The 24,095-nt window shown below is 35.8% G+C and overlaps 1 protein-coding gene across 1 annotated transcript; it reads right to left on the minus strand.

The window, feature by feature from the left end:
• Positions 1-475: 475 nt before the first annotated feature.
• LOC108729784 (DAZ-associated protein 2) lies at positions 476-23,441 on the minus strand. The gene is made up of 5 exons (XM_018459078.1): positions 23,300-23,441; positions 12,820-12,888; positions 5,758-5,861; positions 5,533-5,679; positions 476-1,627 (listed from the first exon to the last, which is right to left on the minus strand). Exons 1-5 carry the CDS (start codon positions 23,313-23,315, stop codon positions 1,448-1,450), a joined length of 516 nt encoding a protein of 171 aa, XP_018314580.1. The 5' UTR covers positions 23,316-23,441; the 3' UTR covers positions 476-1,447.
• Positions 23,442-24,095: the final 654 nt, after the last annotated feature.

The following is a 24,095-nucleotide window of genomic DNA, read 5'->3' on the forward strand; positions in this document are numbered from 1 at the left end:
TCTACAATTGTCGACATTGGGCTTTTCTCTCTCTCTCTCTCTCTCTCTAGTCTCCCTTGATCCTTTCCTTCTTTCCGTTTTGATGAGCGTAACGACGACGTCGTTTCTTGTCAGTGGCATCAGTCTGCCTTTCGTTGATCTAACTAAAGTTTGTCCTTTGTAAAATAACATTCTCGCAATAACTATTATCGTAGGAAACGCACATTGACTGCTTCGAGCCTTCGAGTCTTCCGACACTGTAGAACTCCCGAATTCGCGAGTTACCGAAGACACGGATCCTCGGAAACTTACATATGTATGATGATCTTAATATTTTATCTTATCGGAAATGCTTGATCGGTGTAATTAAATTTAAGAAAATTTAACTAAAATTCTCGAATCTCTGTAACCTTAACTAATAGAAGCCACTAAAGTTAGATCCTGGATACCTTGAATCCTGGGAAAGTCGAGATCATAAATAAGTCACTACTTCGTATCCTTCAACTAGAGCTTGTATCTTTACGTGTTCTAATGTCTTATATCATAGCAATTTGAGTCTCTGAGTTTGCAAATCTATGGATTCTCGGAAACGCTCTAATCCTTCAAAATTGAAAATATTTTGAAGCAATTATTTTGAAATTTTCAGTTCTTTGAAATTTCGAGTTTTTTGATTCTTTTAGAATCTCAGATTTATAAAACTCGAAATCTACATTTTCTTCAGTTCGATAATCAAAACAAACTGTGATGATTGATTCTAATTTTTTTGAGGCTTTTCGAATTCTAGAAAATTTTGATCATACGAATTTGAAATTTCCAGATCTATGATATAATAACGGGCGTTTCCTCGAGTCGTCGATAATCGTGGATTCTTGGTATCTCGGATCTCAGGCTTTCATGAAATTTTCGGATCTTTATGGATCCTTAAAACTCGCATAATGCTCTCTCATTGTCTCCCGACTTCTCTACAGAATGATGAGCTTTCGAGGAATTAGTTTTCGAGGATGTTCGACGAGCGTCGTCATGTCCGAGTCTTCCTCGGCCGGGACGATTTTCTGCAGTTCAACAGTACATGAGAGGCGCAGATCGATCACCAAGACGGCGGTGGTGTCCTTGAGATCATTGGATCGCTTCTATCGATCGCAAATATCGCCGTATATGAAACGCGTGGGAACTCTCACGGTTGCTGCCTTAGTATCATGTTAAAATGTGTATTTTATATTATTGTGTGTGTGTGTGTGTGTGTGATTGTCAGTGTGTGTGTGTGTGTGTGTGTGATCAGTTCGCGCACACGGTATACTAATACATATCGATGAAACTGCCAGAGATGAGAAAAGCAGAACTCTAACGGAAATTTACCTACATAATCTCGTCGTCTCAACAATACGGCGCTTCCGACAATTAATGTGGCGTGTACATGAGTGTATGTTTTCTGCGTGTATGTGTATTACGAAAGGTGGCTTCAGGTGGTTTACCAAAAGGTATAACCGCCCTCCGTTCCTCCTCCCAGGAACGAGCCCTTCTTTTGCGAAAGGGCCACACTATGGCCGGCCATCGCGGCCAGCTGCGCAGCGTTTGCAGCCACTCCGGGTGGCGGTGGTGGCAACACCGGTTGCGAGATGCCGTCGAACCGGGTACCGTCAAAACCATTCTGTGAAATAAATATTAAGAATATCAATAATTAGAAAAAGGTCTTGGAAATGAGCTTCGATATCTTTCTTAGGGTCTTAGCAGAAATAAGGCTGATTTATAATTTTAAGACAGTGTTTTATGACTCTCTCTCTCTCTCTCTCTCTCTCTCTATCTCTCTCTCTCTCTCTCTCTCTCTCTCTCTCTCTCTCTCTCTCTCTCTCGTCTTATGTCTTTAGTAACAAGAACTGTCTTATATAAGTAATCCAGTAATCGTTGCACTTTACTACAGGATAATACTACAAGAACACGCAACACTACAACAATATGACACAAAACAATTTAAACGATATATGTTCGTCTTCACTTTTGTCTGACTTGAACAATAATGTTAACAATAGAACTGCTAGGGTACGTTGAAATTAACGTTAACCAGAATTCTGGTCATGTTTGGTAATGTCTAGTGAATATAATTAGAAATTTGGTAGATCCAATAGGAAAATATCAAACAAATCCTTATAATATAATCTATCAATCGTTCTAGTTGTAAAATCTCAAATCCTGTCATAATAACCAGAAATTTTGTTTGGTTTAACCGAAATATATTTAATCATCTTGTTGATATAAGTAAACCATTTTTCTCAGTAAAGTGTATGCAAGCTACGAAGTAGTGCATAATAAATACAGAAATCATGCGTATCAGCATGACGGTATTCATAGTTAATTTTTATATTTGAGATTGTCTTAAGTACAGTCTAAGATGTCATAAGCGAATTAGAGGGCCGTAGCATCTTAAGATATTACTTAAGACGGTCTTATAATAAGAACAAACAATGAATACCGCTCATAGAGCATGGACTGCGCCATTCGTATTTAAATAGTATATCAAATGTGGTCAACAAAAATGAGAGGAAGCATGAAGACGGCCAATCTCCTCTTTCTAACATATTGTGATTGGCTGAATAGAAAGAGATAGAGACTTCATATCCTATCTCTCATTTTATTGATAAATGTTACACACGAATGGCACAGTCCATGCTCTACGTCTTCGGCATTTCAATGGCATGAATGTATTTTAGAATGCATCAGAGCAAGCATACGTGTATGCTTATCATAAAAGAAATTGAACAACATCGTGCGACTCCAGCTTATTTTATAACAAATTCATTTTTTTATAATTATTCATGAGATATTGTTATTTTATTGCATGTTTACTGAATTCGTTCATAAAATACCTTAATACAAAACTATAATAAAATAGATGTAGAGAAGACCAGGGATACTTGATACATGGGGCACATTTATTATATTACACTCAAAATTGCTGTAAAACAACAAACGATAATATTATATAAAAAATACAGTATTTCCGTAAAAATATTGCGGTCATGCTGCAATAAGTTATTTCAGACTGTATATTTTCAGAAATAGAAAATATTTTCGGTTTTTCATAGCCAAAAGTAAAATAAATCAGGGATATATTAAGTGTCATATTTATCAATCTGCTCATCATATCATAATTTCAACTATTTCTATAGAATTCTTATTGGTAATACTCCAGATCAGGGGACCCCCGCAATGACCTTGACCTTGACATATGTTGTCAAGGTCATGACCCTGAGTGACCTTCAACAAGTTATTCGTTAAAAAGTTATTAGCAAAAAAAGTTTAAAAAAATAATGTCTCATTTCTGCTATAACAAAAGTTGTAAATCTATGTAGACTCTCGCTTTGTGTTGTAAAGTGTATGTGTGGATACAATGGGATTCGCTCCCCCTGCAAAGGGGTGCCCGACTTCCATAATTGTACTGTCGCACATGGATTTTGAGTTCTCACGCGAAGCGATTTTCACCTCACTTCCCCCCCCCCCTGCAAAGGGGCGCCCGACTTTCATAATTGTACTGTTGCACATGGATTTCGAGTTCTCACGCCAAGTGATTTTCACCTCACTTCCCCCTCTACAAAGGGACGCACGACTTCCATAATCGTATTGTTTGCAAGGGGGGAAAGTGAGATGAGAGTCGAGGGTGAAAGTTGTGCGCTCCTTTGCAGGGGGAAGGGCGAATGGGGTTGAGAGAGAAAGTCATCTAAAATTTGTTGGAAGTCTTTCAGGGTCATGACCTTGACAACATATGTCAAAGTCACAGTCGTCGGCGCGGCGTCTCCTACAGTGCACAACTATTAAACATATTTTAAAGCAGAGAATTTTCATGTTATATAGTTGAACTTCTTTTGTTAATAACTTTTTAATAATGAATAACGAACGACGACTAAAACTTATTGAAGGTCACTCAGGGTTATGACCTTGACAACATATGTCAAGGTCATTGAAGGGGGTCCCCTAATCTGTAGTATTACCTTTTTATTTTATAAACAACATCTTAGTTATATTGACGTATTAATATATATTTTTTGCATAAGTAATAATTGAAATACATAAATATGACACCCCAGGATTAGTTGTGACGGGATATGTCGTTACAGGTGTCTGCTTCTCCATTGTTATATCTAACCTCAACATAATTTATTGTAAGAAATTCAGAGGAAATAGGCACAAAAGAGGAGCTATTAGCGTCAGGGCTGTATAGCTCAGTGGCAGGACGGAAGTGTACCATTTCGGAGACCAGGCCTCGGTTCGAATCTCGGAGCGCCTTGATATTTTTCTCATGTTGTCGCTTATTTCTTACACTATTGTAAGCGTAAAGGTGAATGAACGCACAAAGAAGTAGAAGTAAGCAGTAAGACGTACGAAGTAGGCAATTAATAGCGTTTATATCTATACGTATGAAAGATGGCGGTCTTACGTCTTACTGCTTACTTCTACTTCTATGTGCGTTCATCTTAATAGCGGCAACCAGATGACGATCTTACATAAATTTATATTTTTATTTGTGTGATGTACGTAAGAAAAAGAGAAAACTGTTTAGGTATATCATAAATGTTATTAATGTTACATATCTATATTTATATCGTTTTAAAATTATTAATAAAGTGTATATATGTATTTTTTTATTTCATTTAATTAAATGTGTAATATTTAGAAATCTAGATAAGTAACAACAAGTGACCCCAGTAACTGTAATATCCGACCCCGCATATGGGATTAGTTATTATAAGGTGCACGATCTTATATTTTTTATTAATACTAGAAAGTTAATCATATTATTAAATTACAAAAATAATTTTTGTGTAGTGTAAGCATATGGCTATTGCAAAATGACCTTAAGCATATGGCTATTGCCCCCTTACGGTTTATATTCTATTTATTAGTTAAAAATTCCTGCGTGCAAAAAATTCCTTTAAAAAAAACTCTATCAACTATTCCCGGTCTCCCCTATTATTCAATTAAAGAACTAAAATTGTCAAAAAAAAACATTTTACTAAATTTTAAACTTATTTAAGTCATCATACATATACAGAATGTTAGTTAAGTATGTTGCCATACTCAACAGAGCGATTCTTATATATATATATATATATACCGGGTATCTGAAACCACCCTTTTATCTCGGAAACAGAGCATTTTAGAAAAAACCGTTTCAGACAAAAGTTGTATAGTTTCGAGGTGTACATAAGATGGTGTCATTGGTTTAACCTTGAACAGTCGTTTGAAAGTCATATGAAGGTCACGTTGATTTTTTCAAATAGTACACCCTATTTTTCATTTGGTGACAACTAAATTTTTTCTTTAAATCATCTATACTAATGATACGAAAAGTAAAGACTTTAAGCTTTAAAATACTTTTTAGATCATTTTATTATAATCTTTTATTAAGTTATATTCTCTTGAAAATTGTCTATTTTTGGAGGGCAGAATAGGTAAATTCTTTGGAGCAATGTATATTAAAAGAAAATTAAGTTTGTGCGACGACATACTTTAAACTCCGCTAGAAATAATTTTTTTAGAGAAATACATATTGATACTTACAGGTACCATAATGGTAGGTCTTACAGGAGCGGGTTGCATAGTAGGATAGTATGCTGTTGTTGCAGCTAACGGCGGATAATATTGCAATGGATATCCTGGTGGGTAATATTGTAAAGGGTACCCTTGCCCGTACATTGGTTGATACATCTGAAACGAGAATCGATATTTGTCGATGAAATTTATTGTGCTCCTTCGAATAGAAATGAAATAATGTGAGTGACTCACCATAGGATGTGTAAGAGTTTGATCATACGTCGGCGGCGGTGGGCCTTGCGTCGCGTACAATTGAGGCTGATTGGGAAATACTCCATAAGGGGAGGCGCCTGCAACTGTTGATGAATATTATTAAAATTTTTCAATAGCCATATAAAATGTAATACGTTTGAAATAAATATTAAAAGAAAAAGAAGATAGTCTTGTTATATTTCTTTCGTTTAAGTATTAATGCATTAGAATCAAACCAAGTTTTTATTCTTAGCATTCCATTTCTCACTTTCAGCCTGACTTCTAATAGCAACACACACACGTACACAGAATATGTTGTTCTTTTGAAATAAATTAAGAATCACATGATATCTTATCATATCGCTGTGATTAGAATTCATGATATCATTATGCCTTTTGTTTTTCCGGTATACCTATCGTTACATAATTACTATCTTGTTAACTATTGCAAAAGTTACAAAATGGTAGAGGACTTTTCGACTCAATTTAGTCCGCTCTATCGACACACAAGCGCTTTATCAAAACTTAACAGATACCCTGTATACATAAACGACACAGGGTGTCCCATTTTATATTTGATAGTCAAATATTGGGAAATCACAGAGTATTAGAGAACAATGTTTCAAACAAAAGTTGTTGGATTTCAAGGAGGAAAGAAGATGGTGACCTTGGTTGATTTTAAGAAGATATCCTTAAGATTAGATCAAGATTATATAAAAATTTTTTTAATGGAACCCCTTTTTTATTGCACATTCTTATAACTTATTTTAAGAGCTATCCAAAACATTATATAAAAGTATTTTTTCATTAAGTATATTTTGAGTTATGAAGTTCGAAAGTAATAATACTGTTGGCACTTGTATTATTCAAGATGTCCAATTAACGGTTAAAATCTTCTGAATGTTGCTCAGAGTCATGACCTTGACATTATATATCAAGGTCAAGATCATTGTCGTTGTTGGAGATTATTCTTTTCATTTTTATTTTTAGTGTAAAAATGAATTTTTTAGTGTAAAAATGAATTTTTAGTATCTTAATCTTGAACATATGATGTCAAGGTCATGATTCTGAACAATGATGGGTGCTTTCCAACAAGAGACACACAAGACACGGTGTGACACGGTGCATCATTACATCATTGTTGTTCGCCAATGTTAAACAAGGATAAGATGATCACTGTTTTGTACTGAGTCATTTATTGGAAGGCACCCATAGAAAAGTAATAATATAAAACGGCTTTAAGATTAAATCAAATTAATTAATAAAGAAGCATAAAAGCCAACGCTAGTTCAAGAGTTTGCAAATTAAACGATTATGATCCTTAAAATGATTATATTCTATTCAACGTAATTATTGTTTCCTATATAAACAATAATATAAAGTCTTTTTAAAAAATTTGATAATTTCAATTTTCAATAATATTATATTCTTATATCAATTATAATAATTATCTGAAAAGCACAATATCATTATTTTGATAATAACAGTATTTTCTTTCAACATTTAACAGATCATATTAAGAAAATGAAACTGTTATTTTTAATTTAACTTTATGTAGTATTAAACATATGTATGTTAAACTTCTTTTAAGAATATGCACACTTTTATTAAACGATATAATGCAATTACTTGAAATATCTCAGATAGCAAAATGTTAGCAGACTGGTAGCAGATTTGATCAGAAGATGTTAGCAGACTGACCACAACTGATGTCGCATTCTGCTCCTGTTCTGCCAACAGAACCTGTTGACATTTTATGCAAACAGACTGGCAGCAGAAATTAAACAGAACCTGTTGACAGAATCTGATAGTAGATTGCGAGCAGAAACCGAGCAGAGTTTGCTGACATAACTTGATAACAGATTGGCAGTAGAAACCAAGCAAGATCTGTCATTTTCATTTAAATCAACCTGGGATTCTTTAAATGTTTTATTGACAATGTTTTATTGTCGCTATCGCTAACTAGCGACAGTCGCGTTTTCTTCTAAGATTATCCTGTCGCTAGTTAACGATAACGACAATCATCGATAAGACGTTTAGAGAATCCCGCTATAAGAAATTTTGCGTACATATATTGTATATAAACGGTTATAGTTATATATTTATATATACTGGTGTGAAAACTGGAAACAATCAATAGTTTTATTGCTAAAATATTATTGATTAACTTCACATTTCAAAATATACATGAAAAAGTTATAAAATAGTCAAAAAAATATTTGGAGATTCAGAAAGCACACTCTGAAAGAGCTTGGGAATATCTAGGAGATTTGCCTCTTTGATTTACATTCGCCAATTCTTATAGGCCTACTGGACGTTTTCTTCTTACGAGAAGCAAGTCCATCTCGTGGCGAGGTCGTATATGAAAATGGCAGATCTTGCTCGGTTTTTGCTGCCAATCTGCCGTCAGGTTATGTCAGCAGGCTCTACTTGGTTTCTGCTCGCAATTTGCTGTCAGATTATGCAGCAGACTGTTCGGTTTCTGTTTTGCTGGCATAGCGTGTCAGCAGGTTTTGTCATATTTTTGACAGCAGTTTGCTGACATTGTCAGATACTACAGATTCTGTATGTAATCTGTTGCTTTTCTGGCATCAGAAATTTGTAACAGACCTTGCTCAAGATCTGTCTCTTCAAATTTGGCTATCTGGGATATTGAGGATCCTATTGTGGAAAACAGGTATTCAGTATTTAAGGTGGACTTTTAGGAGTACCCCCACCAAGTGGCACGACCCAACAGCTGTTCAGTTGGCAATGGTACGCAGTTGTGTGAGCGTCGAAAACTCCGGGCGTCGCATTTCATAATGACTGAATGAGTCGACCAGGAAAGTATCGTATACCACCAATATGCTACACAAGGTCGTACAATAAACAAGGAGTATTACTTGGAAGTTTTTAAACGATTGCTTGACTAAATTGAAACATTCGTTGAAGGACAGAAGATTTGATGATGTTGAGGAAATAAAGCGAACGAGGGAGCTGTTGGCTATCACCAAAAACGACTTCCAGAACTGCTTTCACAAGTGGGTGCATCGTTGGCAGAAGGTCATTGCTTCAGAAGGATACTACTTTGAAAGCGATGTTGTTCACATCACTCCGGAATAGCTCTTTCTTATGATACAGGATAAGATGTACTTCGGATACTTTTGGGACAGACTCGTAATACATGTATTATATATCGAGTGTCTGAGACCACCCGTACATTCCTTTTATCTCGGAAAAACAAAGTATTTTAGAAAAAACCGTTTCAGATAAAAGTTGTATGGTTTTGAGGTGTACATGAGATGTCATTAGTTTGACCTTGAATAGTCGTTTGAAAGTCATATGAAGGTCACATTGATTTTTCCAAATAGTACACCCTATTTTTCATTCCATATTCTTGTAGCTTATCTCGAGAGTTTTTCAAAACACTATAATCAAATATTTTTTCATTAAAAATTTTTTGTGTTGTAAAACTTGAAAGTTACAGTATCGCCGGCATTAGCATTACGCAAGGTGTCCGACCAACGGCTAAAACCTCTTGAATATTGTTCAGGATCATGTCCTGAATAACATTTATCAAAATCAAGGTCATTGGAGATTATTCCTCTTATTTTCATTTTTGCACTGAATATTCATTTTCACGTAATTACAAAAAAATTCAAAAATTAACTGTTATCACTCTGAATCACTCTGTATACATATACAGTGTTAGGCAAGGTATTCTATTTTCAGTACTTAGGTACTCTGAAAAAATGCGATGCATTACATGCAGGACCCGAAATCCCTTCTCAGAGTCGCCACAAAAAATGAATTTTAAAATTCCCTGACTTTTCCAGGTTTTCCAGATAAAAATGGGAAATTTCCATGATAAACATAAAATATGTAAAAATTTTAACAGTATAAAATATGTAAAAAGTTTTAACATTTATAATCCATAGATAGCAACATGTCCGTCTTGTTGCTAGCATGTTGCTTGCTAAGTATGCATTGCTAAGTATGTGTTGCTACCAGAATTGCAACAACTGAGTCCTCATTTGTTGGCAACTTGATGCCTTTACGATGTGATAACATTGAATAACAATTACCAGCAATTTGTCGACAACTTTAAAATTCTCATTATCGTCGTCATCATCAAAATTCGTACTATTACCATCATGTTACCATATAATAATATGTAGCATCATACAATGTTGTCATATTGCCGACAACGCAAGACAACATTGACGCAGCTGTCTTGCTGTTAAACTGCTGGCAATACATATGCACATTGTTGTCTACATATTGCTACAATGTCGGTATATTCGAAATCGTTGCAGACAAATCTACAACAAGTTGCCAGCATCATAAGCAATCACAGATTTGCGCGATTTTGCTGAGACATGCTTTGCTATCTGATAGAATCAAAGATTGTAAGAAAACTAGCTTATATTATTAAAAACGCAAAAGAAGCTTAGTAACATAATAAAATTTTAGGGGCAAATTTAAGCCAACAAAAAATAAATTGGTATTGGAAAAAAGAATGCAACAGTTATGAAAAAGAGCGATCAAATAAAATTAATGAATAAAATATAAATTTTAATTATTTTTAGAAAATCATTTAAAGTGCACGAGTTTTGAACGTATTTGACTATAAAAACGTCAGATATAATATTTAAAAAATTATAAAAATTATTTGTGGAATAGAGGAGCAGTTTAAGGGAATTGTGAGCAAAGTTCACACAAAATTCCAATCTCCTTTATATTTTCCCCTGACTCTTCCCGGTTTTCCACGACTAATTTCAATTTCCCTAACTTTTCCCGGTTTTCCAGGTCTGTGGCAACTCTACCTCCTTATCCTGCTGTACCTTTTGTACCTAGTACCTTGTACAGTACCTAGATATACTCCTAGCACAACACCGTATATATACATATATATAATAATTAGTGCCATATAACATATATATATATAGTAATTAATATATATAGTACTAATTAGAATAAAAATAACATAACTTTTTAAAATTCTAATTATTATAGGAAGAACTAAATACACAATGCGAAATATCGTTATTTTCTACTGTTTCGCTTATTCCCTAATAGGGAGATTCTCTAACAGGCTATAAGTAGAGTTGTAGGAACACATTACTTTAAAATAAAAGAGCAATTTGCAGAGACTTTTCAGAGCAAAACATAATATTAGACGAGGTCAAAGTAAATTCCGACTTTAAATACTATAACGTATATATGTTATTTATTATACTTTTTGTACAATATACGAGATACATTCAGAAAACACCGATTGTGCAAGAGATTGCACAAGTGTGAGGCTATTCCTATATTATTAAATTATACACATTGGAGGAAAATTTTCCTATAACACTATTTTCTTATAGTACTACAATGGTATGCAAATTATTCATAAAAAAAATAATCTTAACAGTCGGGAACGTCTATCTCACAAATTGCAAAAAAGAAAGTTATTAAGAGATTTGTCCCCAAGTCAAATAACTATTCTCACAATTCGATCATACTTCAAGACTTTCAATATATAGGTATACATATAGAATAATAGTCTATTGCCAGCAAACACCAAATTACATGTAACATACACGTTAGTTGTAATTTCTCACTCAACAATATAATTATAATATAACACGTGTGTATTCTCTTAGGACTATCTTGAATTTATCGAGGGCACCAACAAGGAAATTAAAAGCAAATCTACACTTTTTCAATCTTCTGACTAAATTTTTTTTCAAAAGATTTTTTAATTAATTTTCTTTCGTATCCTTTTCTGTTTCTCTCTTTAAGTTCTAGCAAAAGTCTAGATAAATACCTTTGATAAATGTTTTTCGACAAATAGATGCTTTTATTTCTGAAATTCTGTAGTATATGTAATATAAACTAAATACGCGCTAACATCATTATAAGTGTTCTAAATACGGGTCCATGTATTCATTCCACGAATTTAAAGGACGCAGCAAAAAAGTCCAAAAAAGTGAAATGAAAAAAATATAAGAATTCGATAAATATATTTAGGCTAGGTCAATGACGATCAAAAGAAACGAAATGAAAAGAAAGAAATCATTACGTCCATATAAATGTATATTATCAATTCTAATCCGTCATTTCTTCCAAGTTTTTGATTACATCTATTCACTTGTTGCAAATTCCACATTTCTATCATTTTAACAATTTCTTTTCATCCAAAGAAAACGAAATTCATAATGCGTGAAAAATTCTTCGATTTAAAAGGTAACTATTTTAAAAAGTGAGCAAACAATAGACATGTAAAAGCTTGTTTCGATAACACTCATTACTTGAATATTTTGTTAGTATCGGTACTTATTTCCCGGATATATCTCGTACAGTTGCATTGCATTTTCTTCGAAAATAATGGTTGCTTTCCGTATAACGTATGATGCGCATGATGTATCATTTTATATTCTCGTTATTCACCGAATGTTAAACTAGCTAAGGATAAAATGATGCGTCATGCGTTTTATCCCGCAAACACATTGGCTGCGTTCAGCGGACTCAATAGTTGAGTGAGCGCTCGCTGTTATTGGTATATTGTTTTAGATCATCCAATCAGCATTTTAGATCTGGAAGAATACATCAATAGTAGCGAGCGCTCACTCAACTGTTGAGTCCGCTGAACGCAGCCATTGGGTGCATCCAAATGCTCAACCGTTCACTGAGCGCTCAGGGAGCTCTTTCATCTGATTGGCACATTCTGTTAGATCCTAAAATATAGACCAATCAGATGAAAGAGCTCCCTGAGTGCTCAGTGAGCGGTTACGCATCTGGATGCATCCAATAGGTGTAGTAAATTTTAGCCTTAAGAAACTGATTAATCACAGTCGAATGTCAGAAGAACAATCAACTATGATTGATCAATTCCTTAAGGCTTAAGGCTTACTACACCTATTGTGTTGGTGGAGTTACGGAATGCAGTCAACATAAAACAGCGTGTTTGAACAATTGGCAAAGAAATGAGATAAAATCCAAATCGGTGAACGTTGTCCACATTATCCATTTATTACAAGATTACTAATTGTAAGAGTTGTAAGAGATTATAAGATTTGCTAAAATCTAGCTTACCACCATAAGTTGGGGGTTGCGTCGGCGCGGGGACAAAGCCAGTCGGTGGATGCGGCGCCACCGGATACGCTGTAACATAAGGTAATACGTAATGCAGCTCTACCTGAATTCGCAGGTCGCGAATAGCATGTGTGTGTGTGTTCGATCTAAGCCAACATGGTACGTGGTACCACACTGCCAGAAAGGACGAGTGCCGGCGCAACCCGTCCGCGTCCCGACGCGGCATCGAAGAACGGAATCCGCACATAATCTTGGCAGATCATAAATCCCGTCCGCGTCGAGCACGCGTAGAGCGCGTCGTCGAGATTAGGGGCGCGATTGGATCCTCTCCCTCGTTGTGGTTCTGAACCAATTCCATTTTTCCATATCATCGTCTCAATATCAAAGCGATCCGAATAAATTCGATTAAATTTTTTTGATCTTTGTTTTTCAGCTACTTGTAGCTGTTTGAAATGATTTCAGCAATGTTCAATTTTCAATTATTCACGTTTGGGATTTGATATTTCTTGATCAATATAATCCATACTAGCGGTTTACAACAGCCCAAATTGCTAAAAGCCAAAATCAATTCAGCAATTCGAGTTTTAGATACTCATTAAAATATGTGTTTAACTTAAGCGATTTCATTTGTGATAACAAGATGAATAATTGAAAAAAGTGTACAAGAAAAGTTTAAGATGATAGTTTTGAGGATCGTTTCAATTCAAAATTCATTTCTAGACGATTCTTTGAAAGCCATTTTCAATTCAAGCTATTGTTATAAGTTGTTTTAGTTTATAACCACTTCGATGTCATTAATTCGAAATATTTCTTTCAGAATTAATAGTATAGAGATAAGTTTCATTCCCGGGTCGAAGATAATATGATAGACGTGTTCTCGCCACATCGAAGAGATCGTCCAATGCGCCGCCGATCTCCAGAGTGGTACTCCCACACCCAAGTATATCTTACACATGACATACACCGTTTTGATCAAGATACTATTCAAAGCTCAAACAATGTTAGTCACTAAATAATGGTGAAAAGAAATAACCGAAGATATCGCGCCCGCCTGTCGCTCCCGGGGCCTTCCTTGAGCTCTATTTCGCCCGGCGTAAACTGCCGGGGCGCAGACGGGCTTTTTTATAAAAACATTTACAAGGTGATCAACCACTCTTATCCCGAAAGACATCTACTCAATCTTTGCATTTATTTCTTGTAAAATTATATATCCACACAAGCGTCTAGTGTTTCTTAATCATTTTGGCTTACCATTTGGCATGTATTCAAAAATTTGTTTTCAAACATGAAATCCTTGAAAATGTAAATCCTTTTTTATAAATATAAATAAAAATGAGGATTAACCTTTGAATAGGAGCACTCTGTGCTAGTATCTTAAAAATCTTGTTCTCTAGAAAAGAAAAATACAAAGAATTACCCAAAAGTCTTAAAGTTAATTATTTTTATATTTTTACATTCCTCTATCTTATAAAAATAAAATAATGTAAATTTAACTCTACACATACTATTAAAAAAATATTATTTAAAATAAAATTTGTTTGAGATGTTCTGAACATCCCACTTACCTACTCAAAGGTTAAAAGGAAAAAATTTCCGTAGAGTTTTTTTTAGATGAGAAAAACAAAAGATAAAATATATTTATAGTGCAACTAATATATTTATCCATATTTATTAATATAGGTACAATTTAAAAAAGTGATAGAAAAAAAGCCAGAGATTTTATTATCAACTTAGATCTGATAATTTCGATTTTAATTGCTTTCGATTTTTGGAGTGTCTTTTTTTCCGAGAGGTTGATTACCTTGGACCATACCCATTCGAGGATCCATCGAGATCGCTAATAGATCGTCCACACAAATGGATCCACGATCAAGGAGTTAAAACGAATCGCACTCGAGAATAATTCGATAAAGAAATCTTCCCGAATAGAAAGAATTCATGCACTACCAAAACTTTAGTAAATTTGAATGTTCTTTGAAAATTTATAAATTTTTGTTAGTCGAAGTTTAAAATCATTGCTCACAGAAAATTCAGACGATTATTCTCGAACAATGATTCGTCGTTGAGCAACCTTTACTTCTAGAACTAAGATTTAATACGAAACCGATCTCAAAGCAAATAGCGTTACGCAATCAAGGTAGAAGCCAAATACATTCGTCTAAAAGGTTGAGCCTGAGGGATCCATGTAAGTAAGGCGTCAACAAACATCCGTTCAAGTATGTGCAATCTTTAAGATAAATTATTAACGTCTTGGATTCTTGCAACAAATAGACGCTTTTTGAATCCATTTAAGGCTACGTTATTTTGATCGGTACATTTTACAGTTTAGAGTGCTTGATACTCAATCGCACAAAATTTAGATTACAATTCTATTGCCTGAGACGCTTTAATCTTAATTATTTATCTTAAGTCAGCTCATCTTTTTGCTATATGAAGATCTCACAAACTTGGAATCAAAATTGAGATTTGTGATTCTTATTAGCATTATTTTTAGATACTGTTCTTTCGCATCTTCGAAAGTATTTGATTGCGTCCTGCATTTATCCAAAACATCAACAATTCATTCATCTGTTTCATTTCATCAATCATTAACCCATTATATTCTAATCTACTTATCAACTATATCTTTACATTCATAATGGATTTAATTTCCAGCAATATCTGAAAAATGTAGTTTTCGAACATAAAGGGTTGAAGATTAATCCAAATGCAATCGATCAATCCCGAGGCTCGACCGTGTTCAAAAAACAGAAAAACGACAAAAACAGAGCTAAAATAAAGCCAGGTACGAAGGATAACGGTTGCTCCAAAAAGTGATGTTAAAACAAGCCCAAGTATTCGAAGGACTCGCGATATGAAAACGGCAGTCCGCCTTAACATCATCATTATCATCATTATCATCGTGTCATCGTTCTCGTCATCATCGCCGTTCTCATCATCGCCAGCAATGACGAGATGCGATTTCACAAATCGAGCCGAGAAGAAGAGTCTCTATATGTCTCTCTTTCTCTTCTTTTCTATTTTCGTTTTTTGGGCGGTGAATGTGTAATTTATACAATGAGTATAGTGGTACGATGATTATGTATATATATATATATATATAATATTTATATATGCATACATAGCGGTGGACTATGTATGCATATCGGGCTCCACACATTCAAAAAGTCGTGACAAGACTCAGCAAACCACAAATTTCTGCAAATATCCAGAGATAAAGGTTAAACATGATTAAAAGTTCCTCGGAATCGTGTGTAATAGTAAGTAAGTAACGTTGGCGACCGGCCGCATCGCGACGTCGCGAGACGTTCGGCCGCCTATTTCTTTCTCTAATTCTTTTAATTATCTAAACCGCGCCATGCGCCACGCACCGTCGCCATCGGGAGGCCAATTATCCTTCTGGATGTTTCTGCGTCAATATAACGTTGAGATGCGACGTTTTGGAGAGAGGAAAAATGTGCGTATATAGAATTTGAGATAAATTACTAAGAAATTTTTATTTTTTTTAACCCTTTATAATTTCGTTTTAGTCTCTCTCTCTTTCTCTCTCTCTCTTTCTGTTTCTCTTTCCCCCTCTTTCTCTCTGTCTCTCTCTCTTGAGTAGCCTCGGACTTTACCAAGAAAATTCTCAAAAGACATTCATCGAAATCGTTGGAAAATAGAATCGTTTCAAATAGATATATATAAAAGATTTTTTTTACGAATTACGAATCACAAAGCTACTGGAAAGTTAAAAAGCAGATATTAAAAAAATGAAGATTTTCTGTCCTCCGGATGTTGTCCGCGCGATTGCGCTGGTGCTGCATAGACATGTTGTACTCTAACATAAATGTCAACTCATACCAAATTGTTCATGATATGATCAAAGGCCGATCGAAATGGCGGAAACAAGCGATCCAACACAGTTTTCGCACGACCATCTTTGCCGTGATCTCACGAGAAATTGTAACAGGTGGTACAAACGCAATGTTTCACTTTCGATATACTAGTATTAGCTAAGCTTCAGTAAAATTTCGAAAAATTTAAGAATATGATAAACTGAAAAAATCAGTTATAATACTTATAATTATGAAACAAAAAAGAAACGAGTGAATTTGGAAAATAAAAGAATTTAGGAAGAACCGGAAATTCAAAGACCTAGAAATCCAAAAATTTAAAGATCTAGAAATCTAATGGCTCCTGCATACTTGCGCGGCAAGATGCAATGCGGTTAATCAATCGCTCACTTTTCCGGAAAGAGTATCTTCCGTCGCCCGGAAAAAGTTGAACTCGATCCAATTCTTGCCGCGTTCAGTGCATAGAAGCCATAAAAATTCAAAAATCCAGAAATCTCCAATTTAAAGATTTAAGGAAGTAAAGTTCTCAGACAATGAGGATAGCTACAGAACTGCACGGATTGCAATTTTCGATGACTCTTGATGACTTGTGTTTCTCGATTAAATTTATGAAATTGAACACAATCCTCACATTAAACTCTCGGTTCTTTTACTCTGTATTCTGTCGACGTAGATGAAAATTTCCAAAATTGGGACCACCTTGCACAAGCGAATTTGTTTAAGAATCTCTGCGTGTTCTGGATGCTGGTTCATCCGCATATTCGTGCAACCTTCGAGAAATAACAATTTAAGTGTCTATGTGTCACGGTGCAAACAATCATCGAATCAATCACAACCGATTGTAATATTAATGCTAGTTTACGGCTTAATGTTAAAAGTGTCTATCGCTCTTTCTCTCCCACACACACGCACACTCTCTTTCTCTTTCACTTCTTCGATTAGTTCCAATGAGCAGTTCGACACTATCCAGATACTATACTCTTATTCGTTTCTCTTTACTTTTTTTTCAATTATCTCTGTTTTCGCCGGCTCACATTAAACGACCGACAAAGAACAATTCAAGACTTGGTTTTTTTGCTGGACGAAGATTCATCGAAATGCTTCCGTGGACAACAAGACGTGTTCTCGAGACGAGCGGAGTCACCAGAAGCGTGCTGGGAAACATGTTGCGAATTCTACGAGACCGACCCGTGAAGTGAAAAATTAAAAATATCAAACATTTGTAGCTTAAACAATAAAAGGATATCTCTTTGGAGCTATGCGAGAAACAGGTAAATGCAAGCAAGAGATAAATCTTTGTGTTTTCCCAGGATTTGTCCTTTCGCTTCCGATAATTCCTGGATTCTCGTCGGCGAGAACACTTTCGTCGATTATATCGATTAGCGTATCAACGAATGCTATTTCGCTTAAGCTCACTATTAACAGTGTACATGATTACAAATCCTATCAATCATGCGCATGCAATGATCGCGATGCTGAGAGACTTCGCTGCGATCAACCGGTGGATTAATCTGAAATTATACACGAGAAAAAAACACGCGAACGTTGTAATATAAAATACAACGATTTTTCGAGACGATATGTGAAAAAAAAAGAAAAAAAAAAGAATCTTCACCGTCTGGGACGCGAGCAAGTCTTCCAGGGCGATATCGAAATATCTACAAAACTACGGTGATCATACAATACGAGAATTTAAAAATGATGACACCAGTCCGCCCGATCTCCCGGATCGCCCTCGCCGACAAAGAGACGGGTGCGTCTCGAGGGAGGATCGAACGTGGATGAGGTAACAATGTCCAAAGCGAAATAGTGAGAACCAATTAAAACAGCATATTGAAAGGAAAAAAAACATGCACGATTATACAAACAATGACGGCAGGGCGCACGATCGTCCCTCCTTTCGATTCTTCTTTTTGCCTCCCCTTTTCTTTCTCCCAAGGACGCGGACGATCGCGCTTTTCCCACCGTTGAAAAAACGTTCTTTTGAGCATGCGAGCGATACGAGATAAACAACTCGTAGAAAGATCGAAGCTTATACTTGCACAGAAGCACAGAGGCCTACTGAAGGATGTTAAGGGTGGAACGCAATTTCACTTTGAATTTTCCCGCCGTACAGCTGCCTTATCTCTTTTCTTTTTTCCTTTCTCGCTCTTTTCTCTCTCTCTCTCTCTCTTTTCTTTGTCCTGAAGTCAGCTACGCGAGAACAGCGAGCTTGCAGCGCGACGGTAGGCGTGAGATTACGTTTCGTGATTCATCGCTTCTCTCACTACAACTTTCAAAGTTAAAAGCTACTCTCAAGCTACCGAAGAAACCAATCTAAGGTTACGCTACAATCATCGAAGAAGAAAGTCAAAGATATATGATATATCTGACGTCTATATATATCACGTGTCTACGACATGCAGCCGCTACCACAAATTTCCACATAGTTAATCACAATCTCATTCAATATCTTTCTCTTTGAATTTTAGCTTTCAGCTCTTTATAACTGTACCGTATAGTATTTATAATACTCGGGAAACTTGTGATATGCGGTTCAAAGCAACGCATGCACTATTTGTTAAAAGTGAGCTAGCAAGTTCCTAAGAGGACAAAAGTATCGTCAAAAGTATACACGCCCAGCTTACAATTAGATACAGCATTCGTGTACACCCGCCGTGAAGCCCGCCATGCACGCGCGCGCGCAATCTGTTACAAATTACTTTATTATTATTTTTGAAGAAATTCAATTTGGATAGATTCGACCAACGAGCTGCGTTGACATCAATAACCAAAAAAGATTAAAATTAATTTGCTGCCATCAATGATAATTAAGTTTCATGCACGATGAAAAGTTTATCGATCGATAATTCAAGATCCAGTAAAAATTGTACGCCATAAGAATTTAACGTAATAATACTGCCGATAAACGTTCTATTTTGATGGATATGAAAAAATATCCGTGATTACACGGAAAAGGAGAGCGAATGTGCGCGCACGCGCATATCGGGCGTAGAATAACGAAGAAAAAAAAGAAAAGTAAAAGAGTAAAAGAATAAAGCAGTCAGCCAGTATCACGAAATTCCAGTATACGAAATATTGATACACCCATATCAATATCTTACGGCCATATTGATTTGGATATATAGCGACCCGCGCCTCCGATTTCCAAAAGCGCCCGGCCGAACAGTGCGAACGCGTCACGTGACGTCCACGGCCATGAGAGTGGAAATAGATTTGAATCTCGTGCGCGCGCTCTTTCTCGCTCTAAATTCTTAGAGCATGCAAAATGGCACTTGTCCGCTTTTCATAACGTTTCTCGGGACTGAAAAAAAACGGTCACGAATGTGACCGAATCGGTCGTTGGCTCCGATCATGGAGAACCCCGTCTGATTCGAAAAATACGCGAATTTTTCGAGACTTCAAAATATAAACATGGCCGCATTGGAAGTCACGTAATCCGCGATTTGGGGCATTTTCTGTTCTAAATCGGAAGACGCCTGGTGCATTCTATATTTTTATGTACGTTGAGGCTGACGGAAAGCAAGCGATTGCTTCTGAAGACATTCTGAAAGAAGGATAAAACTATCAGATTTGGCAGCAAGAATTTTCGAGAATCTGACCATGTCGGATTAGGTCTTTTCGATAGAACACACCCAGCAAACACATAATATAACTGCTATATTGCAGCAACATTGTAATATTCCTGCTATATAGCAGAAATGTTACAATGTTGCTGCAATATTGCAGTTATATTCTGTGTTTGCTGAGCAATAGCTCTTTACATTTTATAAAAAATACTATCCATTATTTTAAAAAATGCTATTTTGATGTAAAGAGAAATAGCTTCTCCATAAAGATGCTTGAAGTGATATGTCATTTACGAAGATGTCCTGTTATAAGGCAAAGGAGTGCACGAGATGCAACAATACCTAGAGCAATCAATGTCTTTACATTAACCTCAACATAACAGGTATACATATTTATATATAATATATATATTTATGTGTGTGTATACGTAATATATGTTGGTATATAAACACGTAGTGAGTTAAGGTAATATATAGAGTAAGGTGAGGTTAGATACGTGGCTTAGGCTGCGCCGATCTCCGGAGCTCCACCTACTGACTGGGATCAAATCGTCTTTGTAATGGTCCGCTGCAAACATATTGACAGCCAAACTGTAGGCGCTATCCCTCCGCTCAGCTGCTACATCGCCATAGGTATAAACGGTAGCAGACTCGCAGCAGTATATAATGTGTTATCTTCACATTACCAATAATCATCATTATGGTAAGGAGCGCATGTCAGCTCTCCACTTACAGGCTAAACTTTTACATATATCCTTACGATACTGCGCTTTATATAGGAGCGCAGCACCTGCTTTGGGGACCAGACTCGGTAATGAAATGTTGCATCGTCGAGGTATACCGTTCTTACGGCGCTAACATGAGAAAATAATCTTTGCCGAAGCTATTCCAGGGGTTTCAGATTTTGTTCCGTCGTGCGAGAGGAATAAAAACGTATCCGGAACGTCTGGAACGGCTTGAGCAAATAAAAACAGACGCTCAGGTGAACACCTCGATTCCAGTGTCTGTTCGATTGTTAACGACAACGAAACTATTTGGTAAATTCTGATTCTTAAGCTCTAGGGATCCTTTAAATCTCATACACCTCATACACGGCGTTTGCGCATTCTCACTTTTTGTAACAAGCTCCTACATCTGTAAGAATATCACTGATTGTGAGTAATACAAAGGGATGACTTCCGGAGCTTCACGATTAATCTGATACAAACCGCGAACAAAAGAATGAATCTGTATCCTTGGAATCTTTGTTGAATAATTCAATTGAAAATTCGTATTTTGATTCTTTATGTGTGTTATTTGCAAAAAAACTGAAGTTTGACAATGACCTCATTATTAATATAATCTAACGTACTAATATATACATATATAATTTGTATTGCATATTTATTAAATCAGATCAAAAATATATTTTAACTAAACAAGAAAGAAAAGTTAAGACCTATCAGTTTCATAATTTATGACTCTCAGAATTCATGATACATCTCATTTTAATATGCAGTATTTTATATTATCAGAAATGAAAATATCTTACCAAAAATAATTATAATTCAAGAAGTGCAAAGAGCCCAAGAATTTAGGAATAAAAAATGTAGAAGCTATTAAAAGAAATATTTCAAAATTTGAGAATTGCAAATAACTGGGATTCCAAGAATTTTATTGTGAGAAGGAATCAATTATCGATGAAAAAAGCAAATTCAGATATGTAGATTTACAAAGGAGGATGGATAAAATTACTGGATCTTGGCCTAAACTAGTGAACCTTTTTTATCCATGTCTTCTTGTATTTCTTAATGTGCTGAATCATTTGCAAACATTTATTTCAAACTGATCTAACAAGAATGTGTTGAGAATCGCATTGAAAGTAGCACAATGTTGTCAAAATCTGATCTTTGCAATTTTCAATATTTTGCTAATAGTTTAGCAGTTAGCTTAACGTTTGCTTCAGCCCGTTAAAGAAAATAACACACGTAAGAGAAAGATTCTAACGCAATGGTCAATATCGACCTATTATATTGATTATCCAGGATCCTGAATAAAATAGTCAATTTTGGACAGAGCAATGGAACCTTTCTTATGTACACTTTTTGTATTTTTTGATATGCTAAATCATTTGCAAATGTTAATTTCAAGCTGAACTGATGGGAAAATATTGAAAATTGAAATTAAAGACCAAACCTTGACGAAATTGTGCTACTTTCAATTATGCTACTTTCAACATGTTCCCATTAAATCAGTTCAAAATAAACGTTTGCAAATAATTCAGTACATTAAAATATACAAGAAAACACGCATAAGAAAGGTTCTATCGCTTAAATTAGGCCACAATCCGTAACTTTACCCATCCTCCTTTATGAATCAAAGTAAATCGAGAAAGACGTAAAAGTATAAAATCGAAAAATTTCATGAATGCGAGAGGGATCAATAATGCAAAGATGTCAGAAGTTTGAAAAGACAAAAATTAGAATTTGAAGATTCAGATTACTGATTAAAAAAAAATACAATGACAAAAATCGAAAGATTTACGAAAATATAATCTGAAGATAATTGACGAAAGTAATTTGGAACGTAAATACAAGAAATTTGTCTCTCATTCTTTTTTTCATTCTATCTCTTTCTCCCTCTCTTTCGTAAGAAAGAGAATGAACAACTCTCCGGAGGCCATTTTGTATTCTCAGTGCGATGCGCGGTATTGATTTGTCCTGTCAACCCGGGCGAGATATTCGAGCGGTCCTTGCCCGGCGGCCGGAGCCGTACGCACGAAGGGCAAGCGACGCCATGTCTCGTTATAGGCCGTTCGCACCAGGAGTCGCATCAACGACGTCGCCTCAGGCAACTAGTCGCTGAGTGACAAGTGGTGAGGTACGGCTTATCTCAACGAGCATATGTGTATGTGTGTATGTGTGTGTGTGTATGTGTATATATGTACGTATATATGTATATGCGCGTGCGTGTGTCATATGCGTCGTGAGAACGCGTCTGTCGTACGCCCGTGTAGGTGCGTGTGTATTTCCCTCTTTCTCTCAGTGTACATTACACGCAACTAAGTGGTAATGCGCGATTACAGCATATAGTTACCTTTCTTGTCGGTCATTATTGCTTAAAGTTTCACAATTTTACTAAAAAAAAGAAGTACGTTATTCCTAATTAAATCACCGGATTCGAGTCTCGCAACACTGTCGACCGACGGGAACGGCTGTGACACTTTACAGACACTAGCGCCGTTTATTGAGCGTTCCTGTGGCGGTGCGACAACGGACAGCCGCTGTCGCTCAGCGCCCTACGTCTATTGGCTCGCGAATCCGACCAATAACAGACCGATTAACGGCGCAATACGTGTGCGCTCTGATCTTGATAAATAGAGCTCAACTTTTCTTTAACCCCGGATCTACAATAGGGTTTTAAGCTTTAAGTCATAAGAAATGGACGAATCACAATCGATTATTCTCTTCGGATTCGACTGTAATTGGTCAGTTTCTTATGCGGGGTTTACAATAGAAGTCGTAGCAGTCGTAGGGTTTTAAGTCGTAGAAAATTGACCAATCACAGTCGAATATGAGAACAATAATCAACTGTGATTGGTCAATTTTCTACGACTTAAAACCCTACGACTGCTACGACTTCTATTGTAGACCCCGCATTACGGCTTAAGTCTTAAAACATCTATTGTAGATCCGGACTAAAGCGGAAAGTCACTGGAAATCAAATGACTGGGAGTCGATTGTGTATCTTGAAATGAGGTGAAAATTAAAAAAGTGAGCAAATTTATTAGAATATTCATAACTTAATTGATTAATATCAAGTGAATTTACTCACTTTTGTAATGCGGGGTCTACAATAGGATTTTAAGTCTTAAGCCATAAGAAATGGGCGA

This window comes from Mycetomoellerius zeteki, unplaced genomic scaffold (genome assembly GCF_001594055.1).
Source record: "Mycetomoellerius zeteki isolate Tzet28-1 unplaced genomic scaffold, Tzet1.0 scaffold79, whole genome shotgun sequence".
In the NCBI taxonomy this organism is placed as follows: domain Eukaryota; kingdom Metazoa; phylum Arthropoda; class Insecta; order Hymenoptera; family Formicidae; genus Mycetomoellerius; species Mycetomoellerius zeteki.